At 46.2% G+C, this 26,728-nt stretch overlaps 1 protein-coding gene across 1 annotated transcript in view; it reads left to right on the top strand.

Moving 5' to 3' along the window:
* Cacna1e (calcium voltage-gated channel subunit alpha1 E) overlaps positions 1–26,728 on the top strand; it is a 453,197-nt gene that overhangs the window by 82,624 nt on the left and 343,845 nt on the right. Inside the window, 1 exon segment of the mRNA XM_047520455.1 lies at positions 453–882. Coding sequence (XP_047376411.1) covers positions 467–882 — 416 coding nt within the window. The 5' untranslated portion in view covers positions 453–466.

Genomic DNA, 26,728 nt, shown 5'->3' with positions numbered 1-26,728 from the left:
GTGACCCCCAGGTCTGCCCTGTGCAGTATGGATGTTTGGTGTGTTCAGCATGGTAATTACATTTTTGACTTTGATATGTCCAACCTATGATGGGTTCATTGGGAGGTGGCCCCATGAAAAGCTGGGGAGCATCTGTAACTGTTGCTTTAGCTTCTCTCTTCTGCATTGGACTGTGAAGTTCATGGTAAGAACCAAGGCTACTTTGCTTAAACTCTACCCAGCAGCTGCTATCCAGACTGGTCCACAGTGGCTGCTCCTGGTTTCAACATCTATTGAGCTCCCACTGTGTGCCCGTGTCTTGGCCAGGCTTGCTATGTAGCACCAAGCAAGCCAGCATGGTTCTCAGAGGACAATGCCATTAACCTCTTTTTCTTCTCTATTTCCCTGTGCCCATGACCCTTCCCCACCTTCTCCTCCCCACCCTTTGTCTCTGCCCGCCCTTCCCCTGGCAGAGCAATGTTCTGTGATGGTGCCCGAGATGCGTGGACTGAGCCCAGGCCGAAGGCTGCCAGAGCCCGCCCTGTGCCCGGCTGTGGGCGGGAGCCCTGAGCCCCGGGCCACCGGCCGCCGGCGCCACATCCTGGCCCTGCCTGAGGAGGAGGCATGGAGGCCCCAGCAGTGTGCCCTGCTGGAGGCCGACGCCTCGGACGAGGTGGGCATGCTGCCCGCCTCCCCACGCACAGTCGCGGGCTTCGACAACTTCTTCCCGGTGCAGGAGGGCGAGGGCCCGGGCTGGGAGGGCGGCTCCAGCCCCTTCCTGCCTGTGAGCCCAGAGGTCATGAAGCGGCGGCGCGGGGGCCTCATCGAGCAGCGCGACATCATCAAGGCCCACGAGGCGCACAAGATGCAGAGCACCCCGCAGGCCCGGCGCAAGGAGTGGGAGTGAGTACGGCCGGGGTCGGGTGGCGGACGGGGGCCCGGGCAGACCCGAGGCAGCCAAGGAGGGCCGGAGGAGCATTGTCTCCGCGTCCACTGACCCGGGCTGCGGCCCTCTGAATGGGGGTCCTGAGGCCATCTCCTGCCAGCAGGGGGCCTCACTGAACGTCGCTCAGGTCCACGCGGTCAAGTGGGGGCGAAGCAAGGTTGTCTCCCGCCCCCACCCCTGCTCACCTGTTTTACTAAGATCCCAGGGAGGAAGAATTGGAGTCTGTTTCATATTCTGAGCATCCCTGTAAAACATGAAGAATCCTTCAAGACGTCAATCATCTATCTCCTCTTTCCTTCAGGAACTGCAGCTAACCCTGCCCTTTCCCATACCATGCTCCAACCAAGATTACATCTGGGGGCAAGTCTCCTGTGGATGGAAGAGGTTGACCGAGATTTGTGGCCACTCATGGCTTTATCTCTGCTCTTTTTGTGTAGAGGAAAAGGGTTTCTGTCTTAGGTTGACTTTAATTCATACCTCTTGAGAATTTAGGATTTTATTTCTAGGAGTCAAAATGTAAAGGAAGATGGTATTTAATTTAATTCTCAATTATTCCAGGTTATACTCCTCGTAAGGACTTGTTTATTTTTTCAGATGACAGTTTATTATGCATGTTTTCATGTCCTGTGGTCTGTCTTTATCTTCTCTTGCCTTGGATTGCTGAGTTGTTAAGATGTCATCAAATGTAAAGAGATGAGTCTCAGGGGCTTTTTAATAGAGGTCATCATGGTGGAATCTACCTGCTTGTTTTCCCTGGGGTCATGGATGGTGTGAATAGGGGTAGATTTTCTGCTGTTGCACATGGACATTCGCGTTGGTTAGTTCATGCATTCATTCCACAAACCCTAATGTGTGTCAGGCCCTGGGATTCAGTTGGGTGCAGCCAGGATCCAACCAACCTCTGGATTGTTCATCTTTTGGCATGTTTAGACTTGAGAGCCTCATATATGACTCTCTTTAAGTGCTGGGCAACATTCTAAGTAACTTGCATGTATTAATTCATGTCAATCCTCACTGTAACAGTGAAGTAGGTACAATTATGATCACATTTATCCAATGAGACACAGTGAAGTTAAATGACTTTCTCATGGTTCAATAATCTCTGCGTTGCTACTGTGACTTGATACTGGTTAGTGATCTGAGGCCTGGCAGTCTGATTCTAGAAGCCACAATTTTAACCATGAGTGCACAGTGCCTTTCTTTCTATTCCACAACCCATTGAGGTATGAGAGACTTGGGACTAATTCTCAAGGTGACCTAATTGCTGGTGTGACCTTGAAGCCACACTTCAGTGTGGCCTGAAAAATGAGTAGGAGGAAGAAGGAGGCCATTTGAGTACCATGCAGCTCTGATAGTTGGTATTTCTTCATATTCAGAAATACCTGAATGTTCTGCTTCTCTTTTATGTTCCTAATAGGACTTTGAACTGTTCATGCCACCCAATGCCTGTTATATGGCCTAGTCCTAGAATCCCTACAATTCTCAATGAAAAACCAGCTTCACCATGACTGGCAGTGTGTGAATAACTTTCATGTCTCACTGAGGTCAACTTTTCCTAATTGGAGTATTGCAAGGTCTAGTACCAGCTGCCTCCTGGGAGGAGGGAACATTCAGGAAATTGCTTTCACATGACCAGATCCTTAAGAAGGCAAAACAGGGAAAGACACACCAATGGCCTTGGGTCATGTCAACCTATAGGAATATAGCAGTGAAGGAAGAGCCCACAAAGGTGGCAAGGAGGAGTGGTCAGTGGAGAAGAGGAAACCCGGAGAGTCTAGGGACAAAGAAGTGAAAAGAAGCGTCTGCTTGGAAGGAAGTCATTATTGTGCAGGATGCTGATGAGAGTTGAAATGAGACGAGGGTTTTGAAGCGATCATTGGTTTGAGCCACAGAGAGAGGACCTTAATGGGAGCAATTTCAGTAGGGCGATGGGGTCAGAAGCCCAGTTGGAGTGGGTGGACGACACAATGGGAAGTGAGGACAGTGGTGTTACCTCACCCACTCTGCCCCTGACTGCAGCCTCATCACTGTGGTTGGCTTGGGGACCTCCATGATTAACACCATCATGGCTCTCCCCAGGGGCACCCAGACCCCCTCCTTTTATGACCCTGTACGTGCCTTAATCTGCACCCCGCCTACCCCAGTTCTCTAAACCCTAATGTCTCACCTTCTGGAACTCAGGTTCCACCATCAGAAAAGTCCTCTAACACCTCTCACTGGCTCCGGACATTCCCTTCACTTCCTTGTTCTCACTGGAACTCTCCTGTCCCCAGGAACACTGCTCAGTTCGCAGCCGCCCCATGTGTAACCACACTGTGACACCTGGTACTCTTGAGCCTGGAAGCTGGGTCCCCAAATTGCCAGTTCTGGAGCTCATGTCATCAGACAATGCCAGGTGCTGCTGCTGGTTGCTGCCGTCCGTAGACTCCTGGCCACTTCCTTGCTGCCAGGAAGATTTTAGCATTTGGTTCATGGCCTCCTTCCAGCTCCTCACCTGCAGTGGGTTCTTGGTGATTTCAATATCCACGTGGGTGATCCTTCCTGTACCCTGGCCTCTTTGTTCCTTAACCTCTTCTGTCCAGTGACAGAAGGTTCTTGCCTCCTGCTGAGACTCACATCTCTGGTCCACGCTGCTCTGTGACTCAGTCTCAAGACCCCACTGGCTGACCACCAGCCCTTCTCTGTCCAGTTCAGGGTCATCATCCCTGTAGTTGATTCAGAGACCTCGGCATCTCCAGCTGGACAGCATTTGATTCCCAAGGATCCTTAGCCTCGCTGCTTCTACAAGACAGCCATCCTGTCTCTTTTCCACCACTACTCCCTCAACCATGCCTCACTCTCCATCTTATCATATGAATTCCATTGTAAGCACCAACATATTCTCCAGAGGAAAATGGTGACCTTTCAGCTGAGATCTGATCTCCTTCCCTGTCCATTCTTTCTCCTACCAGCTTCTCAGGCAGAGCCAAGGTTGATTGCCGAAGCCTCCTCACTTGACTTCTCTACGTCACCCTTCACCGTTGCTTCCTTGTTTTCAGCCTTGACTTCCTTATCCCTCTGTTGCTTCACTGGGGTCTGAAAAACCTCCAACTCTGCTTAAATCCACCTGGCCTTGCCCCTGTGCTGCATGTGCACCCAGGCAGCTGGACATGGCTCTGGAAAAGCTTGCAGCAAGGCCAGCGAGCAAGCCTCACAGTCAACTGATGGCCACCACCTTCACTCAGCCCTGGTCCTGCCCTCCAATCCTACTATGTGCCGTTTTCCGTTCCCTCCCACCCTCTTCTAGAGGTTATTTCACACAGTTTTCCCTTAATTCTCAAACTGCACCAACTGCTGCCAGCCCACTCGGAGCATGAGACTGCCGTCGCTTTCCTGCTTCACTGGAAAGCAGCAGCCATCAGGAGAGGCACGCACCAGCTCCCACTGCCGCCTTGACCACCTGCTGCCTCCGGGCCCCTATTCTAGGTCTTTCCTCCTGCGACTGTGGCTGATCACTCATTGAGCTCCATGTAGATGTCTGGTGCCCGCGTGGAGCAAGGTGAGCCCTCTTGCCTAGTCTCTCTGTCTCCAATTTTCTTTTACAATTCCCTTCGGAACTCATTCCAATCAGGGCTTTGTCCCAGACAAATAAATGGCACTTGTCATGGTGACATTGGTCTCCCCAGTGCCCAATCCAATTGACGATTCTCCAGGTTCATTTCTCTGACCCCAGTGGTGGCAGCGGCCGCAGCATTTGCTCACCCCCCCTTTCTCTTAATCCTTTTTCACCTGGCTGTCAGGATGCCCTCTTGGTTCTCCTCCTACCTTGCCAATGCCCTTCCATCCCTTTTGCCAGTCCTGACCATTGGAGGGCCCAGGGCCTGTTCTCTTCTCTCCAGCACTTACTTGCTAGTGAGCTCACGCAGTGCCAGACCTTCGGTACCTTCAATACTGCTAACTCCCAATTGCGTATCTCCAGCCAAGTCTCCTTCCCTGAATGAGCTACCGCCTGCTTATGTAGCACCTTCCCTTGCATGTCCATAGGTGTCTCCAGTGTAACACGTCCAACACCAAAGTATGGACTGGCCCATATTTTCCCTGTGACACACACAGGCAGGCACATTTTGCCCTGGAGCGTACATTTCTGGAAAACTGGAACTTTGTCTTATCTCCCCGGTGTGGAGCCGTGCCTGGAATGTGGGGCTCACACTATTTCCTGAAGGAAGGATGAAATCACACACTGAGGGGAATCCCTAGCCATTCCAGCCAGGCGCTTCTGGGGAGGGAGGCTGCTGAGCTCCCGGGGTCAGCCGTGTGGTCGTACAGGTTGCTGACTGCCCAGGGCCTCCAGCTGAATGATCAGCAGTTCTCTGCACCCCTCAGGGCTGCTCAGAACCCCCGTCTCCTGCTTCCTGGTTTCTCCTCACTCAGGTTCCATAGACAGGAGCCTCCTGGTCCTCTCTGAGGGGCACGGGTTTGCTGCCATAGGAAGTCGCGAAGTCTTCCCTGCCACCTCCTGGCTCCTCCTGTAGCTTCCTCTCCCCCCAGGCCCTGTCCACCACCACACAGCCAAAGGCTTATGGGACACCACCAGTTTTCCAAGTCCTGCCTCCCTGGCACCAAGTCAATTCTGCTGGTGCATGAAGCCAACTGGAAACCAACCTGGGGTTTCCTACACCCCTTTGCCAACAGCTGAGTGAGTGAGTGTGGGAAGGGAAGGACTTGGGAGGGCAGGAGACCTCACGTGAGGGTCTCCATTTTCCCATGGAAAGTTCTTAGATGCTTTCTACAGATGACTGCTTCATCTGCCATCAGAGGAAGCAAATATTCTTATTCCAAAGAACCTATGAGAAGGTCTGCTCAGGCCCAGCCTGTGGGTTATGAGGACCTCTTGGTTAATAACAAGTGTTTCTCGTCTACTAAGGTTTGTCACTTTTGTAAGTGAGCATGAAATCATGTTTTACTAACAAAGTATTTTGATTCCCTCCAGCTTACAAAATGTTTTCATATTTACGATCTCATCTGACCCTCAGGATGACGCTATGAACTCACTGTTATTACTCCTGATTAATAGAAACGTGAGCCCCAAAGTTAGAGATGATGCTGGATCCAAAGACTGTCTTAACGATGCCTGTCACCATTGACGGAGCACTGGCTACATGCTAGGTGCTTCGCATGTATCATTTATACTAACGAAAATAATAGGTACTATTAGAAAGTACAGAAACATTTCATAAGGGACTATTATTACATATAGGTTTGGAAGAAAGGAAATTATGTGTAACTTTAAAGTCTGCGTAGGTTGGTATGACTTACTCTATACAGAGGGAAGCGTATTTCCATAATCATAGTACTTATCACACTGTATTGTAATTGCCTGTTTATGTGTCTGTGTGCCCCACTAGACTGTAAGCAGAGGTCTGTCTGCTCTCCGTGGTGTCTCAGTCACTTAGCACAGTGCCCAGCACATAATAAACACTTCATAGATGTTTAAAAAAACAAACAAACAAACAAAAAAAAAAACCCCACAAAATGTTATTTTACACATTGGGAAATTCAGGCTTAACGAGGTTGCGTTTCCTGCTGGGTAACACAGAGGACCCGCACCATGTCCTCCGACTCCGAAGCCTGTGCTGCTTCCAGGTAGGCCTGCTCCCCACTTTGGAGTCCCTGGGAGTGCCCAGTACAGCACCAGGTACATGCTAGAACTCAATTCATACCTGAATTCCTGCAATGCTCCTTGTCAACTGTGGGACTGTGGGCAGGTTGTCACCTCTGATTTTAGAGAGCAGGTGGGATTTCGTGGCCATCCTGCAAGCTCGATGTCACTTTCAAGCACATTTACAGGATCCATAGACTAGTTGGTGAGTCTCAGGGTTGTTCTGGGCTGCTTCTCTGTGGGCAGTCTCCCAGGGTGATGTTGGCCATGTCCACATATTTGCAGGGGACTCGCAAGTGCAGATTTCCTAAGGCCCCTCACTCTTGTAGCCAAAGGCTCGCCTGGTCTGTCTGCACTGTCCAGCATGTTAGCCTCAGGGCGGCTAGAAGGGAAGTCTTCACCCCTCCCGATGCAACTCAGCTCCCGAATTTCTCTCTGTCTCAAAGAGGTGGCACCACCATCTGTCCAGTTGCCCCAGCCAAATATTCTCATTGTCTTTTACTTCTCTGTTTCCCTTTCCCTCGCTTCTGGCCAGTTCTGTCAACACTATCTCCCAAACATATCCCGAGTGCAGACACGTCTCCCTCCTCACTGCTGCCAGTCATCTCTAAACTGCTGTCACTCAGACCACGGCAGTGGCCTAACTGGCCTCTCCCCTTGCATCATTGTTTCTCTGGAATCGGGGACTGTGTCTATTCACATGGCACATAAGGACTTTAAAAAAATGCACAGTTTTCCTTTGCACTCAGAGTACAATCCGAACCCTTTTCCTGGCTTACGAATGCCTGCCGATCCTCCGTGCCAGGCTCCCTGTCCCTTCTCTGCCATTCTCTCTGTTCCCTATGCTCCCACCCACTGGGCTTCTTTCAGGCCAGCCCTTTGCCTGCTTATGTCTCTGCCTGGCCCTGTGTTCTGTCTGTGTTCCTCCTCTGGATCATAACAGGATTGGTTCCTTCTTGTCATTCAGATCTTAGGTCCCTCCTCAGAAAGGTTGCTTTCCCCACACAGTCCAAGAGAGATACCTGGCACCTGTGTCCCTCACCCCATGTAGTTGACTGACTCCCCTGACATGAAAGGAGTGAATTCACTGTTTGGTCTACTGTGAAGCCCAGCGCTGACCTCTGGGCCCTCAGGCAGTGTCTGTGAATCAATGGATGTTCCAGAAACAGTTGGCATGGTTATAATTATGATCTGGAGTTCACCTGGCTTCCACAGCCCCCAACCATGTGGTCAGGTCTAGTCCAGGAAGCTCAGAACCCTGGGAGCTCTAGGCTAGACCAAGGTCAACCCTGGGTGTGGACCTTGTGGGCTGTAGAACTTGGGTTGGTTACGTTGCAGGCTGTGTGGACACTGTCCTCCAGGCCTACATTTGATCACCATGAAACCATGTCTTATTTGACTTTGAGCAAAATATGCAACCTTTCTAAGCCTCATTTTCCTCCTTTACAAGATGATGGATGAGGACAGTGACCTTTTTGAGTCATCATGAAGGATGAACGGCATGTGAGGTCCTTAAACAGTGCTTGGCTGCTTTTCCCCTGATGTCTGTTTCCTTACTTTTGGGAGCCTATCTTGGAGGATGGCCAGAGCCCATGTGCAGAGGCTGCAGTGGGTTGGGGTCTCTCACCTACGTTGTGGGTCACAGCAGCCTATCCAAGGTTGAATGTGGAAACACAGCACCTGGCACAAGGAGGCCATCAATGTACATCAGCAATTATTATCACAGAGAGGTGTCACGGGCAGGAGAGGCGGCTGGGGTCTCAAGCAAATGCAGGTGCTTTTCAGGAACAATTCCTGTGTTTGTGAGGTGGTGGACTATGGCCATCAAGGCTTGGGGGAGCCAGTCCTGAAGCTCCACTTCTGTCTCATGTTCCCTGCTGCTCTCCTGACAGGGCAGCTAGACTAGCTAGGATGATAACTCAGACCAGCCCACACCCTCATCAGAATGTGCACTGTATTCGACATGGCCACAGATTCTCCAAGGAAACCAATATCACAGTCTTGAGACTTTCTAGCTGAAATTTAAAGGCCACTGGGTCAGTTTTTCTCTGACCTCTTGAAAGGCAGCCAACCTCATGCAGATCTAAAAGAAGTGGAGAAATCCTCCCATGTGCTGCCACCTGCTGGCAACATCAGGCATCACTTGGTTTAGTTCTTGGAATACTAGGATCTGTGGACAGGCCTTTGCTGCAAGCGGGAATGGAAGAATTTATTTACTTGAATAGAAATGCTTTATCGAATGACCCAGTATTTAATTCTATTTAAATATGCATGCCTGGTGGGTAGGAGTCTCCAAATCGCTAAGTCCCTGCCACCCCTCCTGCCCTACTTTGGGCTAATTCTCTCATTTGGGTGGGAGGTTGCCCCGAAGACACCTGAGTTTCTAACCCCTGCAAAGTCCAACCCCCTTGTTCAAAAATGACTTTTCAGGCTCTTAGGGTTGTTGCGTAACGGGCTTGTAGAAGCCAGGGCCTATGCCAGTGGGACATAGAAACCCCAGACCTTCCATATGCTGTGGTATCACTCGTCAGCAACACATTTGAGAGCCACCAGCCAAGAAGGGACCTGTAGCATATGCCCTGCTTTCTTGGAATTCTCAGCAAAACAGGAAGGCACAGAGAATCCAGAGAAGTGGGCTCCCCGGGATCTGACACAATTCCAGTGACTTCTAGAGATTTCTTTCCGATGGGCCCTTTGGGGGAACTTCAGCACATACCCTTGAATTTTCTCTATCCTTGAAGGATTGAAACAAGGCCCGTTTCTAGGCCTGTTCTCTAGTGACTTTTCTTTGCCTGCACTCCCCCCTTCCACCTTCCCCTAGAGAGCAGGCGGTGGGAATGAAGGCAGAGTTTCCTGTGAGCAGGGTGGTCTCCTGTGGCTGCGGCTGAGGCCTTCCTCTCATCCCCTGCTGCTGGGCACCGAGGGCTCCTCTGCAGGCTGACCAGACCCTGCTTGGAGCTTGGTGACTTGTTTCTCAGGATGCATGAGTACCTCCTTCTCTGAAGCCACCAGATGCCCTGGGGGATAGAAGTCTTTTCACCCTTTCCAGAGTGGGGTGCCCGGAGCCAGGGTTTCAAGGGCTCCGTTATGGCAGTTCCTTCCTTCAAGGGCCAGGCCTGGAAGGAGGTGGGAGGGGAGGGGAGGTTGTGACTGCAGCCTTCTGCATCCTGTCTGCCCAGCTGTCCTGTCCATGTCTGGGCTTCTTTTTCATCTTCAGTCTTGTCCCAACTTTGAGGGGGCGGTGAGCCCATGGCTCCTTTCCCAAGGCTGCCTCTGCTCTGCCAGCATTGACCTTGCCTGGGAGTCTTAGGAAGGATATCCTTCTGCCTTCTGCATGGGTCAACATTCTGCACCCAGCCATCTTTTTGGAAGAAAAAAAAAAAAAAAAAAAAGGAAGAGTGGCGCCCTCTAGTGCCAGCTACACGATTTGTCACATTTCCCCTTTTTTCTCAAGGATTTTTTTTTTTGTTCTTTCTTGGTGCCCTCCAGTGGTTATTTATGGGCACTGCAGCCACCGTCTCGAAGCTTTCCATAGAATTCTGCAGTATTGCTGGGAGGGGCTGGCTCAGCCCGGAGGTCACTCATCAAATGATGGTAAGGAAGCTGGAGGAAGAGAAGCCCTGGCAGGACAGGTGAGCGACAGCTTGGCGATGTCCATTGTGGTTCCGGGCTTGGCCCTTTGCTCACTGCCCCTGTCCAGTGTTCCATCCTGAAATAGCTCGCCTGAGTGTCTGGCTGTTCAAGAGAAAAGATGAGGACATTTTGCTTTTGGATGCGGCCAGATGGATGAAGACACACACTCGGGGTTGAGGAGGGGAACATAATTGAAGGCATTTGCTTCGACTTTTTTGACTGAAAAAATCTGAAATTGCTGAAAACACACAGGAAGCCTAGGGTTGAAAGCTGCAGATTCCAGGCACCGTGCTAATCGAGACCCTTAGTAACATCATCTCACCCTGTTCCTCAGTTCACGTCCAGGTGAGAAAGCTGAGGCCCAGAGGAAGAAGTGCCCAGCCCTGCAGGGGCGTCGTCACCTCTCAGCACAGGGCACCGCTTCTCAGGATGCTCCTCAGCCCCAGGCTTCCTCCCCTTCCACTCGGGCCCCTTTCAACCTCTTTCTCTTCCTCTTTTCTCTGCAAAGTCCTGAGTGGGAAGGAATGAACACACAGTGGGGTGCCTCCCTTCCTTCTCCTGCCTTGCCTGGGACTCCTGGAGCCCCTTGGCAGAGTGCCCACATCCCATCCCCAGCTGTGCTGTTCTCTCATTACCTTAATTACAATGCGACCTTATTGCCTACTGACCTGAGCTAACAGGAGCCTCCATCCCCGCCCAGATTCATAAAGACGACAGGGAGGAGTCCTGCTCTTAGCGTTGGTGGTCACTCCGTTGGTTCTGGGGACAGTGCTCATTGGTGTGGGGCAGTGTGACCTGACAGACCTGGCTTGGGGGTGCTGTGGTCAAGTCCTGCTTCCTCCTCTTCCCCTGGCCTCCGCCCTCTCAGGTTGCCACGCCCCAGGCTCCTTTCCACTTCTGTTTGTGCTAAAGCTGGGAGACCTCCTCCCACCCACCCTTTCTCTCTCTCTCATGAAAATATCACATCACACATAGAGGTCTGCATTTTGCTTTTATTCTTTCACTTTGAAAAATTAACAGCATATGGTGAGCACCTTTCCTTGGTAGTTTCTAGAAAGATGTTCCTAATTAATATCTCTTTAAGGCTGCGTAGTATTCCCGAGTGGGTGGAACCCCAATGTATTCATGCAGCCCCTCTCCGTGGGAGCTTCCAGTCACTTTGCAACCACGGAAGAAAACTTTTGGAATGTACCATTGTGACGTGCATTTCTGCTCTTGTGGGATCAAGTCCTAGAAGCAGGTTGGTGGAGGAGACTTTCTCACACTGTGACTTCTCCCCCCACAAGGACTGATCTTTCTCCCAAGCCCCTCTCCTCTGTGTCTCAGCCTCCGATTGAGATGTGAACTTTGCAGTCTGTTATCTCTCTGGCTCCACTGGAGAGGCTGAATGAATTAATAATAGGCCAGCAGGAAACAGAGAGATAGAGTCATTAATTGCCAGTCAGTGGGCCTAACCTCTCAGGGCCACTAATTAGCATGCTGACAGCTTCGGCTTCATCCAGAGCCAGAGCGATGCTTTGGGGATACTCGCGGCTCAGCTTGTGGCATCAGGGACAGAAGGAGGAGCCCTGGGTCTTCCTGGGTGGGATGGGGGTGCGCTTGCTGAATTCAGAAGTTTGTCCAGGGAACCTTGGCTGCCTCCTGGGGCGGACAGCAGTGGTCTGGGAGTGGGGACAGGGATGGAGCATTGGTGTCCAGGTGTACTGGTTGGTGCGTGCTGTACATTGGGTTTGTGGTGCTGGTTCTGCTGCAGGTGAGGGACGCTTGCCACGCTGTGTTGGGTGTGGCGTCTCAGGGAGGTGTCCTGCCTTCTAAACATAGGCTCTCTCAAGGGGAGGTGGCCCAGGATGGCTGCCTCCACAACAATATTGCTCAAGGCCCAGAGTCCTCTTTCATAACAACCTGCTGCTGGAGGGTAGCCTTAAACCTGGCTCTTATGCTGTACCAGGATCCTATACTGCCACCGAGAAGCTGTGTGACCTTTTACGCCTCTTCCCTTCTCTGGGCTTAGTTTGTAATGTAACTAGAGGAGGTCCTCGTTTCTCTTTGTGACAAAATGTTGCCTAATGGTTAAGAGCACAACCCTCAGGGACCATTTGCAACCCGGCTTTACCTACAAGCTGGGTTGCTATAGGTAAGTCACTTTACCTCTCTGGGCCTCTGTTTCCTCAGCCCTTTGTTATGTAGAGCTAACAAGAATTTGATATTGAGGTGAATTCTGATCCGATGAAGCTGTTTGACAGACTCTAAAATCTTTTAGGCCCCCCTGGCTGCAACACAAACCTCTTCCCCAACTCCTCTTGTCTAACTCCTTCCTCCTCCTCTCCAAATCCACCTTCTTCCTTCTGTATATTTTCCCAAGAAGTCTGTGGAGCCACTTTGGGGGTCGCATGGTTAAAGAGCCTGTCTCCTTGGTTCAGGTTGAGGGCCTGGCCTCTCTGCTGGGCTCTGAGGGCCAGCTCTGTCAGCATGTCCTCCTGCCTTCCGCCCAGGGCACCTGGCAGCCTCCCTCTATGGTCCTAGTTTGACCCCACGCTGCTACGGGGAGGGCAGAGCTGCTGGCTGCAGATCAAGAGGGGGTGAACTTGCAGGCTTATTAGGGGTGCTCTTGGGATCGACTCTGAGGAAGGGGACAGAAGGGGAGGGAGAGGGCTGGGCAGCAGGACAAGTCTTAAGCTCTGTGCTGCTGTCCCAACAAAGGCTCAGGTGACTTCATGGAGAAGCCTGGGGCCCTGAAGCTCCTGTGTTCTTACAGAGTTGGCCTGAATCGGGGAGGAAGGACAGGAGTTACCGTGAGCAGCCAGTGACTTTGCCTTCCCTCAATCTCAGTTTTACGAAGTGTAGCCGTCTAGACCCCAACCCTCAAAAATTCAGTCAGTATCCATTTATCAATTCAAGGGCATCTAGGTTGGTTCCACAATCTGGCTATGGTGAATTGAGCAGCTATGAACATTGTTGTGGCTGCATCTCTGTAGTATGCTGATTTTAAGTCCTTTGGGGTGGGAGGGGTTAGTGTTAGGGTTAGGGTTAGGTTTAGGATTAGGGTTAGGGAGGGTTAGGGTTAGGGTTAGGTTAGGGAGGAGGGCAAGAATGGAGGAAGGAAGGACTGTATAGAGGGAAAAGAAGGGTGGGAGGGGTGGGGGGGAAGGGGAAAAATAACGGAATGAATCAAACAACATTACCCTATGTAAATTTATGATTACACAAATGGTATGCCTTTACTCCAGTACAAACAGAGAAACAGCATGTATCCCATTTGTTTACAATAAAAAAAATTCAGTCAGTAAATCTTAAGTGGGGTTTTCTCTCTGTCTCTCACACACATGCACACACACATATATAAATATGAATACACGCACACACACACACACACACACACACACACACACGCTTTTTAACCAAACTCTTCAGGTGATCATTTGAGAACTGTTGATCTAGCTCTGTGGCTGCAGGGGCCGGCGCTTGGTGCTCACAGGCACCTGCCCAGTTGTGCCCAGACTTGTCAGGAGGGTGTCCTCTGTCATCTCTCCCGGGACACAGCACATCACCTGACACTGACTCCTGATGACCTCTACAACTTCTCTTCTGGGAACCTGTTGCTCTTCTGGGTCATTCTGGATCTCTGTACGTGTGAAATAAAGGGATGGGGATTCGCGAGTCATCCTCTGCGTCCCTTGGACTGACTGGTGTAGTGGGTTGCAGAGCCTTGTCTGGATTGGAATCCCGTAATCGTGACTTTCTGATCTTAGTAAATCACTTATTAGTTCTGAACCTTGCTTTCGTCGTCTATAGGACAACAGGGGCCTTACAAATATTGACAGCACTTTTCTAGAATTGACACCATTGACATTGACAAAGTGCTACCTCATCTAATTTGAGCTTGTAATGACCTGGCCAGTTTTTAGAGGGACAGAAGAGACTCAGAGAGACCAAGTCCCTTGCCTCAAACCTCAGCAGCGACTGGGACTGAACCACATTTTCATCTGCCTTACCACTTGCTGAAGACAGACCTTGCCGTTCTGAGTAACTGTGAATATGTTAAGTCCTCAGAGGGCGCAGCACTAAAACTGCTAGAGAGGAGCGAGGCTGCCCACACTTATGTCCTGTGGGTGCAGCAATGGCTCCTTAGGCCTTTGCCGTTGTGACCTTTCTAGGGTTAGGGACTCCTCTAAAGATCCCAGGGAATCTGTAGACACCACGCCCGGGAGTACACATACACACGTACACACAACCCATGAGCAATTTTTTTTATAATTCATTCTATGGATTTATTTCATATACATGAAATAGAAAAATAATATTCCACAGAATTATGCCTCTGGCCTAAGTTTTTAATTTTATTTAAAAATATTATTATTATTATTTGTCATATTGGGGATCGAATCCAGGTCCATTATTTCTTCTTTGTTTTGAACTAGGGGCTGGGGGTATGGCTCAGTGGTAGAGTGCTTGCCTAGCATGTGTAAGGTCCTAGTTCAATCCCTAGCAATGCAAAAATAACTAACTAACTAAATAAATAAATAAAATACATAAAAAGAAAATAAATAAAATTTAGAAATTATCCAAATAAAACAAAAAGATAAATTTAAGCTTTGCTTAAAAGTCAATTGCACTAGAAGAGCCCCGTTCTCCTGGAGTAAGAGCTGAAGTTGTGTGTGGGTTTTGTGTGGCAGTGTGTATACCACTTTTTCTACCCAATTGCTTTTAGCTTGTTTTTGGTGGCAATACTCGCTCTGAAATTCAGAGGTGAGCAAGTCCATGATCATGAAGATATCCATGGCTGTCCCCATTTTGGAGGGGTTCCTCAGATGGGAATTCCTTTGAGATGGTATTGATGTGTTTTAAACCCATGAAAGCCAGAAATTAGCCAAATGACTAGATCTGGGGGTTTCAGATAGCTGAAGAAAATTGGGGTAGTTACTTAGTCCTTTATGACTTGCTCCAGGACATAGCAGACTTGCCAGGGACCCTGGGGCTTGATGTTACTTGACATAGGATCTTTTCCACTTTTTCCCTCTGTTCCCAGCCCTAGAGCAGCTTGGCCATTTCCAGGGTCTGGCTTTTCAAGGAGGTCTTGCAGGTACAGAGATTGCTTAAGAATCTGCAGTATTCTTTGGGACAAGGTTTTTGCCCTGGGTAAGTCTGAGATTTGAGAAAGTCCCTACATTTTAAAATAGAATTTTCTCATAAAATGGTTTTGTACCATGTGATGGAGAGATATCAGAATGCATTTCTGGGCCTCTGTGTCAGAAATTGCATTTGACTTTTGAGTAGCTGAAGAGCAAGTTGCATGCAGTTTTATTTTTCTCATTATAAGAAGTCTGGAGGAGGCAGCCTGGGGCTGGTAAGGGAGTTCTATGATGTCATCAGGTTCTCTCCCCAGATCTTTAGGTGACTTGTGGCTTCACAGTCCCAAGTGGTAGGTCTACATTCAGCATCGTGAGCACTGTGGACAGGGAGGGGAAGAAGGGAAAAGTGCAGAAGAAAGACAGTATTGGAGACGGCCCCACAGCCCTACCTGGTCATTTCCCGTCATATCTCCTAGCCTAGTCTGTGTCACATGACTTTCTCTTGCTGAAAGGGATGCTGGGAACTGAAGTTTTATCAGTGGAGCATTCCGCCATCTTTTACAGAAAGAGAGAATGGCTACTGAATATGCTACTTCTGTTCTCTCAGCTACAAGAATTCTGTTAACAGCAAGACAGTGCCACATGGCTTCTTTGTTTGATAATGAAAGTAAAACCAAAATAGGTAAGCTTTCTCAAACTTAGCTAGATATAAGGTAAGCAAAGAACATGTCTCTAAAGGAATCAATAGGATCTAGTTTAGTTTTTATCAGTGGGAAATTTCTAGACCCCATTCTATGGTGATGGTCATGACAGGGTTCTACCTGGTGGTCTATAGATCATCCCACACCATCCTATACTTGCTTGGATTGAAATAATACATGGAAGAAAACATTTAAAATTTTTTCATGAAGACATTTTTCAAAGTATCAGAAATCACATTGGGAAAAGTTAGTTGTTCCAAGTTTACTGAACATTAGATGACAAAAGCTTTGATTTTCCATAAGGAAACTAAATATGCCACTTAATTCTCCCAGAATCAAACATGCCATGTGTATGCTGGGTGAGGAGATAGAGGATGGGATTGGGTGGGAGGAACTCTTGAGTGTTGGTCTCACCTCTTTTGCTAACCACCGCATAGCTCTCACTAATTCTAGCCTCTTAGCTTCTCTAGCTCAGATTTGTCATCTGTAAAATGAAAGGGTTGGTTGTGATCAGTGATATTCTGTAAAAAATATTGTGTGGAGGAGTTTCAAGATGGCGGACTAGGGGGCGGCTGCATTTCATGTTGCTCCAGCACACAAGATTCAAAAGAGGAGATAGTGAGAGACTTGGGACCAACTCAAAGCCACTGGGTGAGTCTCTCCCATTGGGGAGGCGTCTCAGATGGGGCGGTAGCCCCAGAACGCAGGGAACTTTGTGAAGTAGAGTTGCTCGGCGAGACGCCCCTCCCGCCACTGGAGCGGGAAACACGGACCACTGGGATCATCGTAGAGGAGGCGGCTCAGCACAGCGCTTGGACTCGGAGCAACCACTGGGGCTCCGGGCGGCTGCCTGAGGAGGAGCTGCGTGGCGAGGAGGAGCTGCGTGGCGAGCTGTTTAGACCCAGAACGACCACTTCTGAACACCGGGGGGTTGCCCGGAGGAAGAGGAGAAGCGCGGCGGGTCGCTTGGTCTAGGAGTGACTGCATCAGAGCCACAGGCGGTTGCCAGAGGAGGAGCTGCGTGGCGAGCTGTTTGGACTCAGAACGACCGCTCCAGAACACCGGTGGCCTGCCTGGAGGAGGAGTGCGGCGGGTCACTTGGTCTAGGAGTGACTGCATCAGAGCCACAGGCGGTTGCCAGAGGAGGAGCTGCGTGGCGAGCTGTTTGGACTCAGAGCAACCGCTTCTGAACACCGGGGGGTTGCCCGGAGAAAGAGGAGGAGCACAGCGGGTCGCTTGGTCTAGGAGTGACTGCATCAGAGCCACAGGCGGTTGCCAGAGGAGGAGACGCGAAGTGAATTGCTTGGGCTCCTAGTGACTGCGTCAGAAACCCGGCCGCTATCCGGAGGAGGAGGTGTGTGGCGGGTCTCTGGGTATCGGAGCTATTGTACGGGGCTCCAGGTGGTGGCTCAGAGGAGGGGCTACATAGCCAGGCGATTAGGTGCAGAGCAGGGTCCCAGGAGCTAGGTGGCTTCTTGCTGGAAGAGCTGCACAGAGACATGCCTAGGGGCAGAGCGAAGTTTCCAGGACTGCGGGCAGATTCTCTGGGAGAGGCAGCCTAAGGAGACTCGCCTGCGAAGGGTGAGGCTCCCAGGCCCAGGAGGTAGGTCTGGGCCCCTGGGAACGTTGCAGAGGAAGACAGCCCAGCCCAGGCGGTAGTTGTAGATTGAGGGGAACCTCTAGGAGGGGAACTGACCAGCGAGACGTCCCCACCGAGTGAGTCTTCCCTGCTGGGTGAGGTTTTCCCACAGGGACGGTAAAACCAGAGACATAGGCACAAACAGGACTTGCCTCAGCCTGCAGCCTAGTTCCCCGTTGGATGACCATTGGTCCACAAGTGGAGGCACCTCTGCCCACTAGCAGGGAATATACGCCACCTGAGGGTCACCACCCCTAGAGAGGCAGCTTCTTCGTGGAGCTCCGCATTATCAACTTCCTCCAAGACTTCAGGCTACTGAAGGATAAGAGGGGATATACTAGCAATCTTCAGGGACATTATAAGTCGATAGAGGAAATCTGCAATATCTTAATGACCCACTGATTCCTGAACAATATGAGAAAACAAGGGAAGAAAATGCCCCAAACAAATCTAGATGTTACATCAATAAAATCCAACGACAGCATGGCAGAAGAAATGACAGAAAGGGAGTTCAGAATGTACATAATTAAAATGACCAGGGAAGCAAACGATGAGATGAAAGAGCAAATGCAGGCATTGAATGATGAGATGAAAGAGAAAATGCAGGAATTGAATGATGAGATGAAAGAGCAAATGCAGGCATTGAATGATAGCACCAATCGACAGTTAAAAGAGCAAATACAGGAAGCAAGAGATCATTTCAATAAAGAGTTAGAGATATTGAAAAAAAACCAAACAGAAATCCTTGAAATGAAGGAAACAATAAACCAAATTAAGAACTCCATGGAAAGCATAACCAATAGGATAGAACACCTGGAAGACAGAACCTCAGACATTGAAGACAAAATATTTAACCTCGGAAGCAAAGTTGAACAAACAGAAGATGGTAAGAAATCATGAACAGAATCTGCAAGAACTATGGGATATCATGAAAAGGCCAAATTTGAGAATTATTGGGATTGAGGAAGGCTTAGAGAAACAAACCAAAGGAATGAATAATCTATTCAATGAAATAATATCAGAAAATTTCCCAAATCTGAAGAATGAAATGGAAAATCAAGTCCAAGAGGCTTATAGGACTCCAAATACACAAAATTACAACAGACCCACACCAAGGCACATTATAATGAAAATACCGAACATACAAAATAAAGACAGAATTTTAAAGGCTGTGAGAGAAAAGAACCAAATTACATTCAGGGGGAAACCAATATGGATATCAGCAGATTTTTCAATCCAGACCCTAAAAGCTAGAAGGGCCTGGAACAACATTTTTCAAGCTCTGAAAGAAAATGGATGCCAACCAAGAATCTTATACCCAGCAAAACTTACCTTCAAATTTGACGATGAAATAAAATCATTCCATGATAAACAAAAGCTAAAAGAATTTACAAAGAAAGCCAGCATTACAGAACATTCTCAGCAAAATATTTCATGAGGAAGAGATAAAAAAACAAAGAAGCATATCAGCAAAGGGAGGAATTACCCTAAAGGAACTGTCAAATAAAGGAGGAACCAAGATGTGTCAAAAAATAAATAAATAAATAAATAAAATTTTAAATATGAACCAAATGACTGGGAATACAAATCATATCTCAATAATAACCCTGAATGTTAATGGCCTGAATTCATCAATCAAAAGACATAGACTGGCAGATTGGATTAAAAAGAAAGATCCAACAATATGTTGCCTGCAAGAGACTCACCTCATAGAAAGAGATACCCATAGACTAAAGGTGAAAGGATGGGGAAAAACATACCATGCACATGGACTCAGCAAAAAAGCTGGAGTATCCATCCTCATTTCAGATAATGTGGACTTCAAGCCAAAGTTAGTCAGAAGGGATAAAGAAGGACATTTCATACTGCTTAAGGGAAGCATAAATCAGCAAGATATAACAATCATAAACATCTATGCCCCAAACAGTGGCTCATCCATGTATGTTAAACAAATCCTTCTCAATTTTAGAAACCAAATAGACCATAACACAATAATACTAGGTGATTTTAACACACCTCTCTCACCACTGGACAGATCTTCCAAACAAAAATTGAACAAAGAAACCATAGATCTCAATAACACAATCAATAATTTAGACTTAACAGACATTTATAGAATATACCATCCAACCAAGAACGAATACACTTTCTTCTCAGCAGCACATGGATCCTTCTCTAAAATAGACCATATATTATGCCACAAAGCTAATGTCAGCAAATACAAGAAGATAGAGACACTACCTTGTATTCTATCAGATCATAATGGATTGAAGTTAGAAATAAATGAAAGAGTAAAAAACAGAAACTACTCCAACACCTGGAGATAAAACAATATGCTATTATATGATGAATGGATAACAGAAGATATTAGGAAGGAAATTAAAAAATTCTTAGAGGTAAACGAGAACAAAGAAACATCATATCAAAATCTCTGGGACACTATGAAAGCAGTACTTAGAGGAAGATTTATTTCATGGAGCGCATTTAATAAAAGAAGTAAAACTTAAAAAATAAATGACCTAACACTACAGCTCAAAGCCCTAGAAAAAGAAGAACAGACCAACACCAAAAGTAGTAGAAGACAGGAAATAGTTAAACTCAGAGCTGAAATCAACGAAATTGAAACAAAAGAAACAATACAAAAAATTGACAAAATAAATAGTTGGTTCTTCAAAAAAATAAACAAAATTGATAAACCTTCAGCCACACTAACAAAGGGAAGACGAGAGAAAACCCAAATCACTAAAATTCGGAATGAACAAGGAAATATCACAACAGACACGGCTGAAATACAAAACATAATTAGAAGCTATTTTGAAAATCTATACTCCAACAAAATAGAAAATTTCGAAGACATCAACAGGTTTCTAGAGACATATGAATTGCCTAAATTGAATGAGGAGGACATACACAATTTAAATAGACCAATTTCAAGTAATGAAATAGAAGAAGTCATCAATAGCCTACCAACAAAGAAAAGTCCAGGACCAGATGGGTTCTCAGTCGAGTTCTACAAAACCTTTAAAGAAGAGCTCATTCCAATACTTCTCAAAGTATTCCATAAAATAGAAGAGGAGGGAACCCTCCCAAACTCATTCTATGAAGCCAATATTACCCTGATACCTAAACCAGACAGAGACACATCGAGGAAAGAAAATTTCAGACCAATATCCTTAATGAACATCGACGCAGAAATTCTCAACAAAATTTTAGCAAATCGCATACAAAAACATATTAAAAAGATAGTGCACCATGATCAAGTGGGTTTCATCCCAGGGATGCAAGGTTGGTTCAACATCAGGAAATCAATAAATGTCATTCACCATATCAATAGACTTAAAGTCAAGAATCACATGATTATTTTGATAGATGCAGAAAAAGCATTTGATAAAATACAGCACCCCTTCATGCTCAAAACACTAGAAAAAAATAGGGATAGTGGGAACATTCCTTAACATTGGAAAGGCCATCTACGCTAAGCCCATGGCTAATATCATTCTAAATGGTGAAAAACTGAAAGCATTCCCCCTAAAAACTGGAACAAGGCAGGGATGCCCTCTTTCACCACTTCTATTCAATATCATCCTTGAAACCCAAGCAGAGCAATTAGACAGACCAAAGAAATTAAAGGGATACGAATAGGAAAAGAAGAACTCAAACTATCCCTATTTGCTGATGATATGATTGTATACTTAGAGGAACCAGGAAATTCCACCAGAAAACTTTTAGATGTCATAGTGAATTCAGTAAAGTAGCGGGATAAAAGATCAATGCACATAAATCTAAGGCATTTTTATACATAAGTGATGAATCTTCAGAAAGAGAAATCAGGAAAACTACCCCATTCACAATAGCCTCAAAAAAAAAAAGTACTTGGGAATCAGTCTCACAAAAGAGGTGAAAGACCTCTACAATGAGAACTACAGAACACTAAAGAAAGAAATTAAAGAAAACCTTAGAAAATGGAAAGATCTCCCATGTTCTTGGATAGGCAGAATTAATATTGTCAAAATGGCTATACTACCTAAAGTGCTATACAGATTCAATGCAATTCCAATTAAAATCCCAATGATGTACCTTACAGAAATAGAGCAAGCAATTATGAAATTCATCTGGAAGAATAAAAAACCCAGAATAGCTAAAGCAATCCTTGGCAGAAAGAGTGAAGCAGGGGGTATCGCAATACCAGATCTTCAACTCTACTACAAAGCAATAGTAACAAAAACGGCATGGTATTGGTACCAAAATAGAAAGGTGGATCAATGGTACAGAATAGAGGACACGGACACAAACCGAAATAAATACAATTTTCTCATACTAGACAAAGGGGCCAAAAATATGCAATGGAGAAAAGATAGCCTCTTCAACAAATGGTGCTGGGAGAATTGGAAATCCATATGCAACAGAATGAAACTAAACCCATATCTCTCACCATGCACGAAACTAAACTCAAAATGGATTAAGGATCTTGGAATCAAACCAGAGACCTTGCATCTTATAGAAGAAAAAGTAGGTCCAGAGCTTCAACATGTCGGCTTAGGACCAGACTTCCTCAACAGGACTCCCATAGCACAAGAAATAAAAGCAAGAATCAATAACTGGGATAGATTCAAACTAAAAAGCTTTCTCTCAGCAAAGGAAACTATCAGCAATGCGAAGAAAGAGCCTACAGAGTGGGAGAAAATCTTTGCCAATCATACTTCAGACAGAGCACTAATCTCCAGAATCTATAAAGAACTCAAAAAACTCTACACCAAGAATGCAAATAATCCAATCGACAAATGGGCTAACGAAATGAATAGACACTTCACAGAAGAAGATCTACAAGCAATCAACAAACATATGGAAAAATGTTCAACATCTCTAGTAATAAGAGAAATGCAAATCAAAACCACCCTAAGATTCCATCTCATCCCAATTAGAATGGCGATTATCAAGAATACAAGCAACAACAGGTGTTGGCGAGGATGTGGGGAAAAAGGTACACTCATACATTGCTGGTGGGGCTGCAAATTAGTGCAGCCACTCTGGAAGTCAGTATGGAGATTCCTTAGAAAACTTGGAATGGAACTACCATTTGACCCAGCTATCCCACTCCTTGGCCTATACCCAAAGGACTTACAATCAGCATACTACAGAGATACAGCCACATCAATGTTCATTGCTGCTCAATTCACCATAGCCAGATTGTGGAACCAACCTAGATGTCCTTCAATTGATGAATGGATAAAGAAAATGTGATATATATATACAATGGAATATTACTCAGCCATAAAGAATGATAAAATTTTGGCATTTGCAGGCAAATGGATGAAACTGGAGAATATCATGCTAAGTGAGATAAGCCAATCTCAAAAAACCAATGGATGAATGATATCGCTAATAAGTGGATGATGACACATAATGGGGGGTGGGAGGGGTTAGTGTTAGGGTTAGAATTAGGGTTAGGGAGGGGGACAAGAATGGAGGAAGGAAGGACTGTATACAGGGAAAAGAGGGGTGGGAGGGGTGGGGGGGAAGGGGAAAAAATAACAGAATGAATCAAACAACATTACCCTATGTAAATTTATGATTACACAAATGGTATGCCTTTACACCATGTACAAACAGAGAAACAACATGTATCCCATTTGTTTACAATAATAATAATAAAAAAAATATTGTGTAAGTCACAAATGTTGGCCATCTGTATAATTTTAAGATTCTTAATAGTCACATTTTAAAAAGTAAAAAGAAACAGGTAAAATTAATAATATATTTTATCAAAGAATCATTGTAACATAGAACCAGTAAAAATTATCCCACTTTTTTATAGTATGTGTTTTATATCTCTGTGTATTTTACACTCAGTGTACGTAACTGGGACCAGACACCCTCAAATGCTCATCAAGTGCACATGGGGCCGCTGTGGACTATTGTCGCTCCTGAGGAGCTCCAAGGTTTCTTCCAGTCCTAAGCCTTGGGGATTCCCAACACAGGTTCCCAGCTTTCCTTCCTACCTTGGCTCTGAGACTGTCAGACATCTGCCAGATGCCGTCACCTTGACCTGGAACCCGCCTCCCTTCAGGTGTGGGCACAAGCCCCCCATCATCTTTCTCCACCCTCCTCCTCCCTCTCTGCTTTTTCCTTGGGCAACTTTGCCTGGCTTCTTGAAGAAACCCTATTTGCAGCCTCCATCCTCCTTGGTCTGGGCTGTTCACTCTTCTCTCAGTTTTGCATTCCATTGCCTTTAAAACTTCAATCATTTAAAACATGTGATAATGTGATTTTTTTCCCTCTCATTACAAAAGACAGACTCATTGGGAAACAAGTGGAAAACATAGATGAGTATAAAGAAGAATATAAACAGTACTCCTAACCCACTCCAGTTCAACCATAGCTAGCTTTTCAGAGTGCTCACCTCTGATCTTTTCCTGAGCATTACATATTTATATAAACGAACTTTTAATTTCTTGAGCTCTTATAGGACATATAACTGTCTATTCTGCTTTCACTTTTCCTTATATGGTGAGCATCATAATGATATCATTAGATACTCATTTGAAAAGCTGATTTATAATGGCTAATGATTTACACTCAGGGAGGGATTTCGATGCTATTGTGTTGCTGTTAAGTTACGAATTCACAAAAACTTACTTCCTGCTCTTATCGTCATCTTCTCCTCCTCCTTTTGGCAATGCTGGGATTGAATCTAGGGTCTGGTGCATGCTAGGCAAGTGCTCTACCACTGAGCCACATCCTCAGCCTCCCTGGTATTCCTCCTTGTCAAAAAGCAAGGGCACTACCAGTAGGAAGCAGCCAAATGTGAAATAAGGAAATGCCCCACCAATACTGGCTCAGCAGGGACCTGAGACCAGCAGGTCACATTTCCGTGATTGCTTGTCTACATGAAGCCTCCTGACCCTACCCCTGGACTCTGGGATCAGCTGGTTCTGAGAAGCAAACTTGGAATTCACTTACCTACTTGGCTTTGTGTGGCTTTGGCAAATTGCTTACCCTCTCTAGGTATTTCCTTATCTGTAAAACAGGAATAATAATGGTGCTCACCTCATAAGGCTGTTGGGCAGATTAAAAGAGATAAACATAAAGTGCTTATCATAGCTCCTGGTAGAGAGTTAATGACCCATAATGTTGGTTTCACTGGTCCTCTATCATTGGATGTTTATGTGATTTAAAATTTTTCATTATTATAAATTAATTTATCAGTATTCAATAACTATTAAGTACTTAGATGTGCTACATATTTTCCTAAATACTGGGAGTGATGGGGTAACCAGGAGTAAACAGGCGTCTGAGCTTATGGAGTTTGAGTTTTAGTGGGGAGACATGATACATAGGCAAGGTTAAGTTCAGGCAGTGATAAGGGCTATCAATCAAACGCAGTGCGATAATGTATGAACTAAGGGGTGGCAGCTTCAGAGAGAGCGATCAGGGAGGACCTTTCTAACGTTTATGTCATCTGACATTTGAGTCAACATTTGAATGACAAGGAGAAGAGCTTGGAAAGGGCCAGACTCTGAGGTGGGATTGAACTTGGGGTATTCAGTTAGGATTCCGAAGCAGTGAGTGATGGGGAGTTGGGGACAGGAAGAGGAGGTGTGGGCGGGGCAGGGACACCTGCCCATGGAGAGCTTCAGGGCAGCATAAGGAGTGTGGATGTTATGGGAAGGCGTAATGAACATGCCCTGTTGGATTCTTGTGTAGACGACGCACATAAACTCCATGGTGTGCTGGGCTTATTATGGGCTTTTGAGAACTTATTGTTTCCATTTCTTTCTGACTCTTATTCCTTGACATCACATTGGTAACTTTAAATCAGGTGTGATGAGAGTATTTATACCATAGAAATCTCTAGCAGATGCTACAAATCAGAACTTTGTTTTCCCAGAGAGCCAGTTGTTAAACATTTACCAGCACACCACTGGAATGAACCAGTCTAGGTTTTATAAACACCTCTTTCGCTGCAATATGGAGAATGAATTATGGCGAGGTCATATGCAGTTTTGACTGTAGGTTTGAGAATTTCCTTAGGATAAAATTACTGGAAGCGAAATTTACTGCATAAAAATTATGTCATTGCTTCCCCTACTGAAAAATTTCACCATTTTTTACTTCTACTACCAGCAGGGTACCATTTCCCTGTACTCTGGCTAACACCCAGTATTAGCCTCCCCTCCTGAAAAGAAGAATAACACGTAGATGAAAAATGGTGTCTCATTGGATTTCTTGCTAAGCGTTTATTTTTTGAGATCTGGGTTTTATTGCTGTTATGAATAAGTTACCTTTTCTGAAGGCTGTTGCTGGTATATAGGCAAGGCATTTTTGTTTTGTGTATTTATGCTGGACACTCACGTTGGCGGTCCCTGGAGCACCAAATTCCCAAGCCTGTAAAGCTCTGCCTGACCCGGCACCACGGTCATCCAAACCCACCTCCCACAGGTTATCCGTCCTCTCTGTCCCTTGAGCCGTCTGGATTTCTCTCACTTCTCCAACTCCTCACTTCCTGTTCGGGCACCGTGTGCAGTCTCTGTCTTCTGTCTAGAACTTCACATTCTGTTCTATGCCGCCGATTCCTTTTTGTCCTTTGGGTCTGGACTTACATCTCCTCTTCTCTCAGAAAACTTTCCCAACTATTCTGTCAGGGTGTAATTACTTATTGCTAGAAATAAAGCCATTCATTTATGTCCAGGACAGTTTCTAACACATAGTAGGCTCTCAATATATGTTTTTATGCATCTGGTTACCTTTTTCCATTCTCTCATTGATTCTAATACAGTTAAAGGAGTTCTTTTAATCTGAATATCTAGGATAGGCTTTTTCCAGCTTACTGATATTTGTGGAGTAAAGGTATCTGAAGTTCAAAAAGAGTTCGGTGATTGATAACAAAATATTGTGCAATAGCAGAATATTATAGCAAAATATCATGCAATTTCAAAACATCTGTTGCCCAGGTGATGTGATAACCCATGGATTGGGAGAAAGTATTTGCAAACCTGGGGCTAATCTAAAATACAGAATTCAAATAACTCAATAGCAAATGCATACAGGATGCAAATAACCCCATAAAAGTGAACAAAGAACCCAAATAGGCATACAAATGACCAACTGATACATGAAAAAATT

This window comes from Sciurus carolinensis, chromosome 12 (assembly GCF_902686445.1).
Source record: "Sciurus carolinensis chromosome 12, mSciCar1.2, whole genome shotgun sequence".
Taxonomy (NCBI): Eukaryota; Metazoa; Chordata; class Mammalia; order Rodentia; family Sciuridae; genus Sciurus; species Sciurus carolinensis.
Note: the sequence above shows the minus strand (reverse complement) of the source record. Positions and strands in the feature narration are given on the sequence as shown.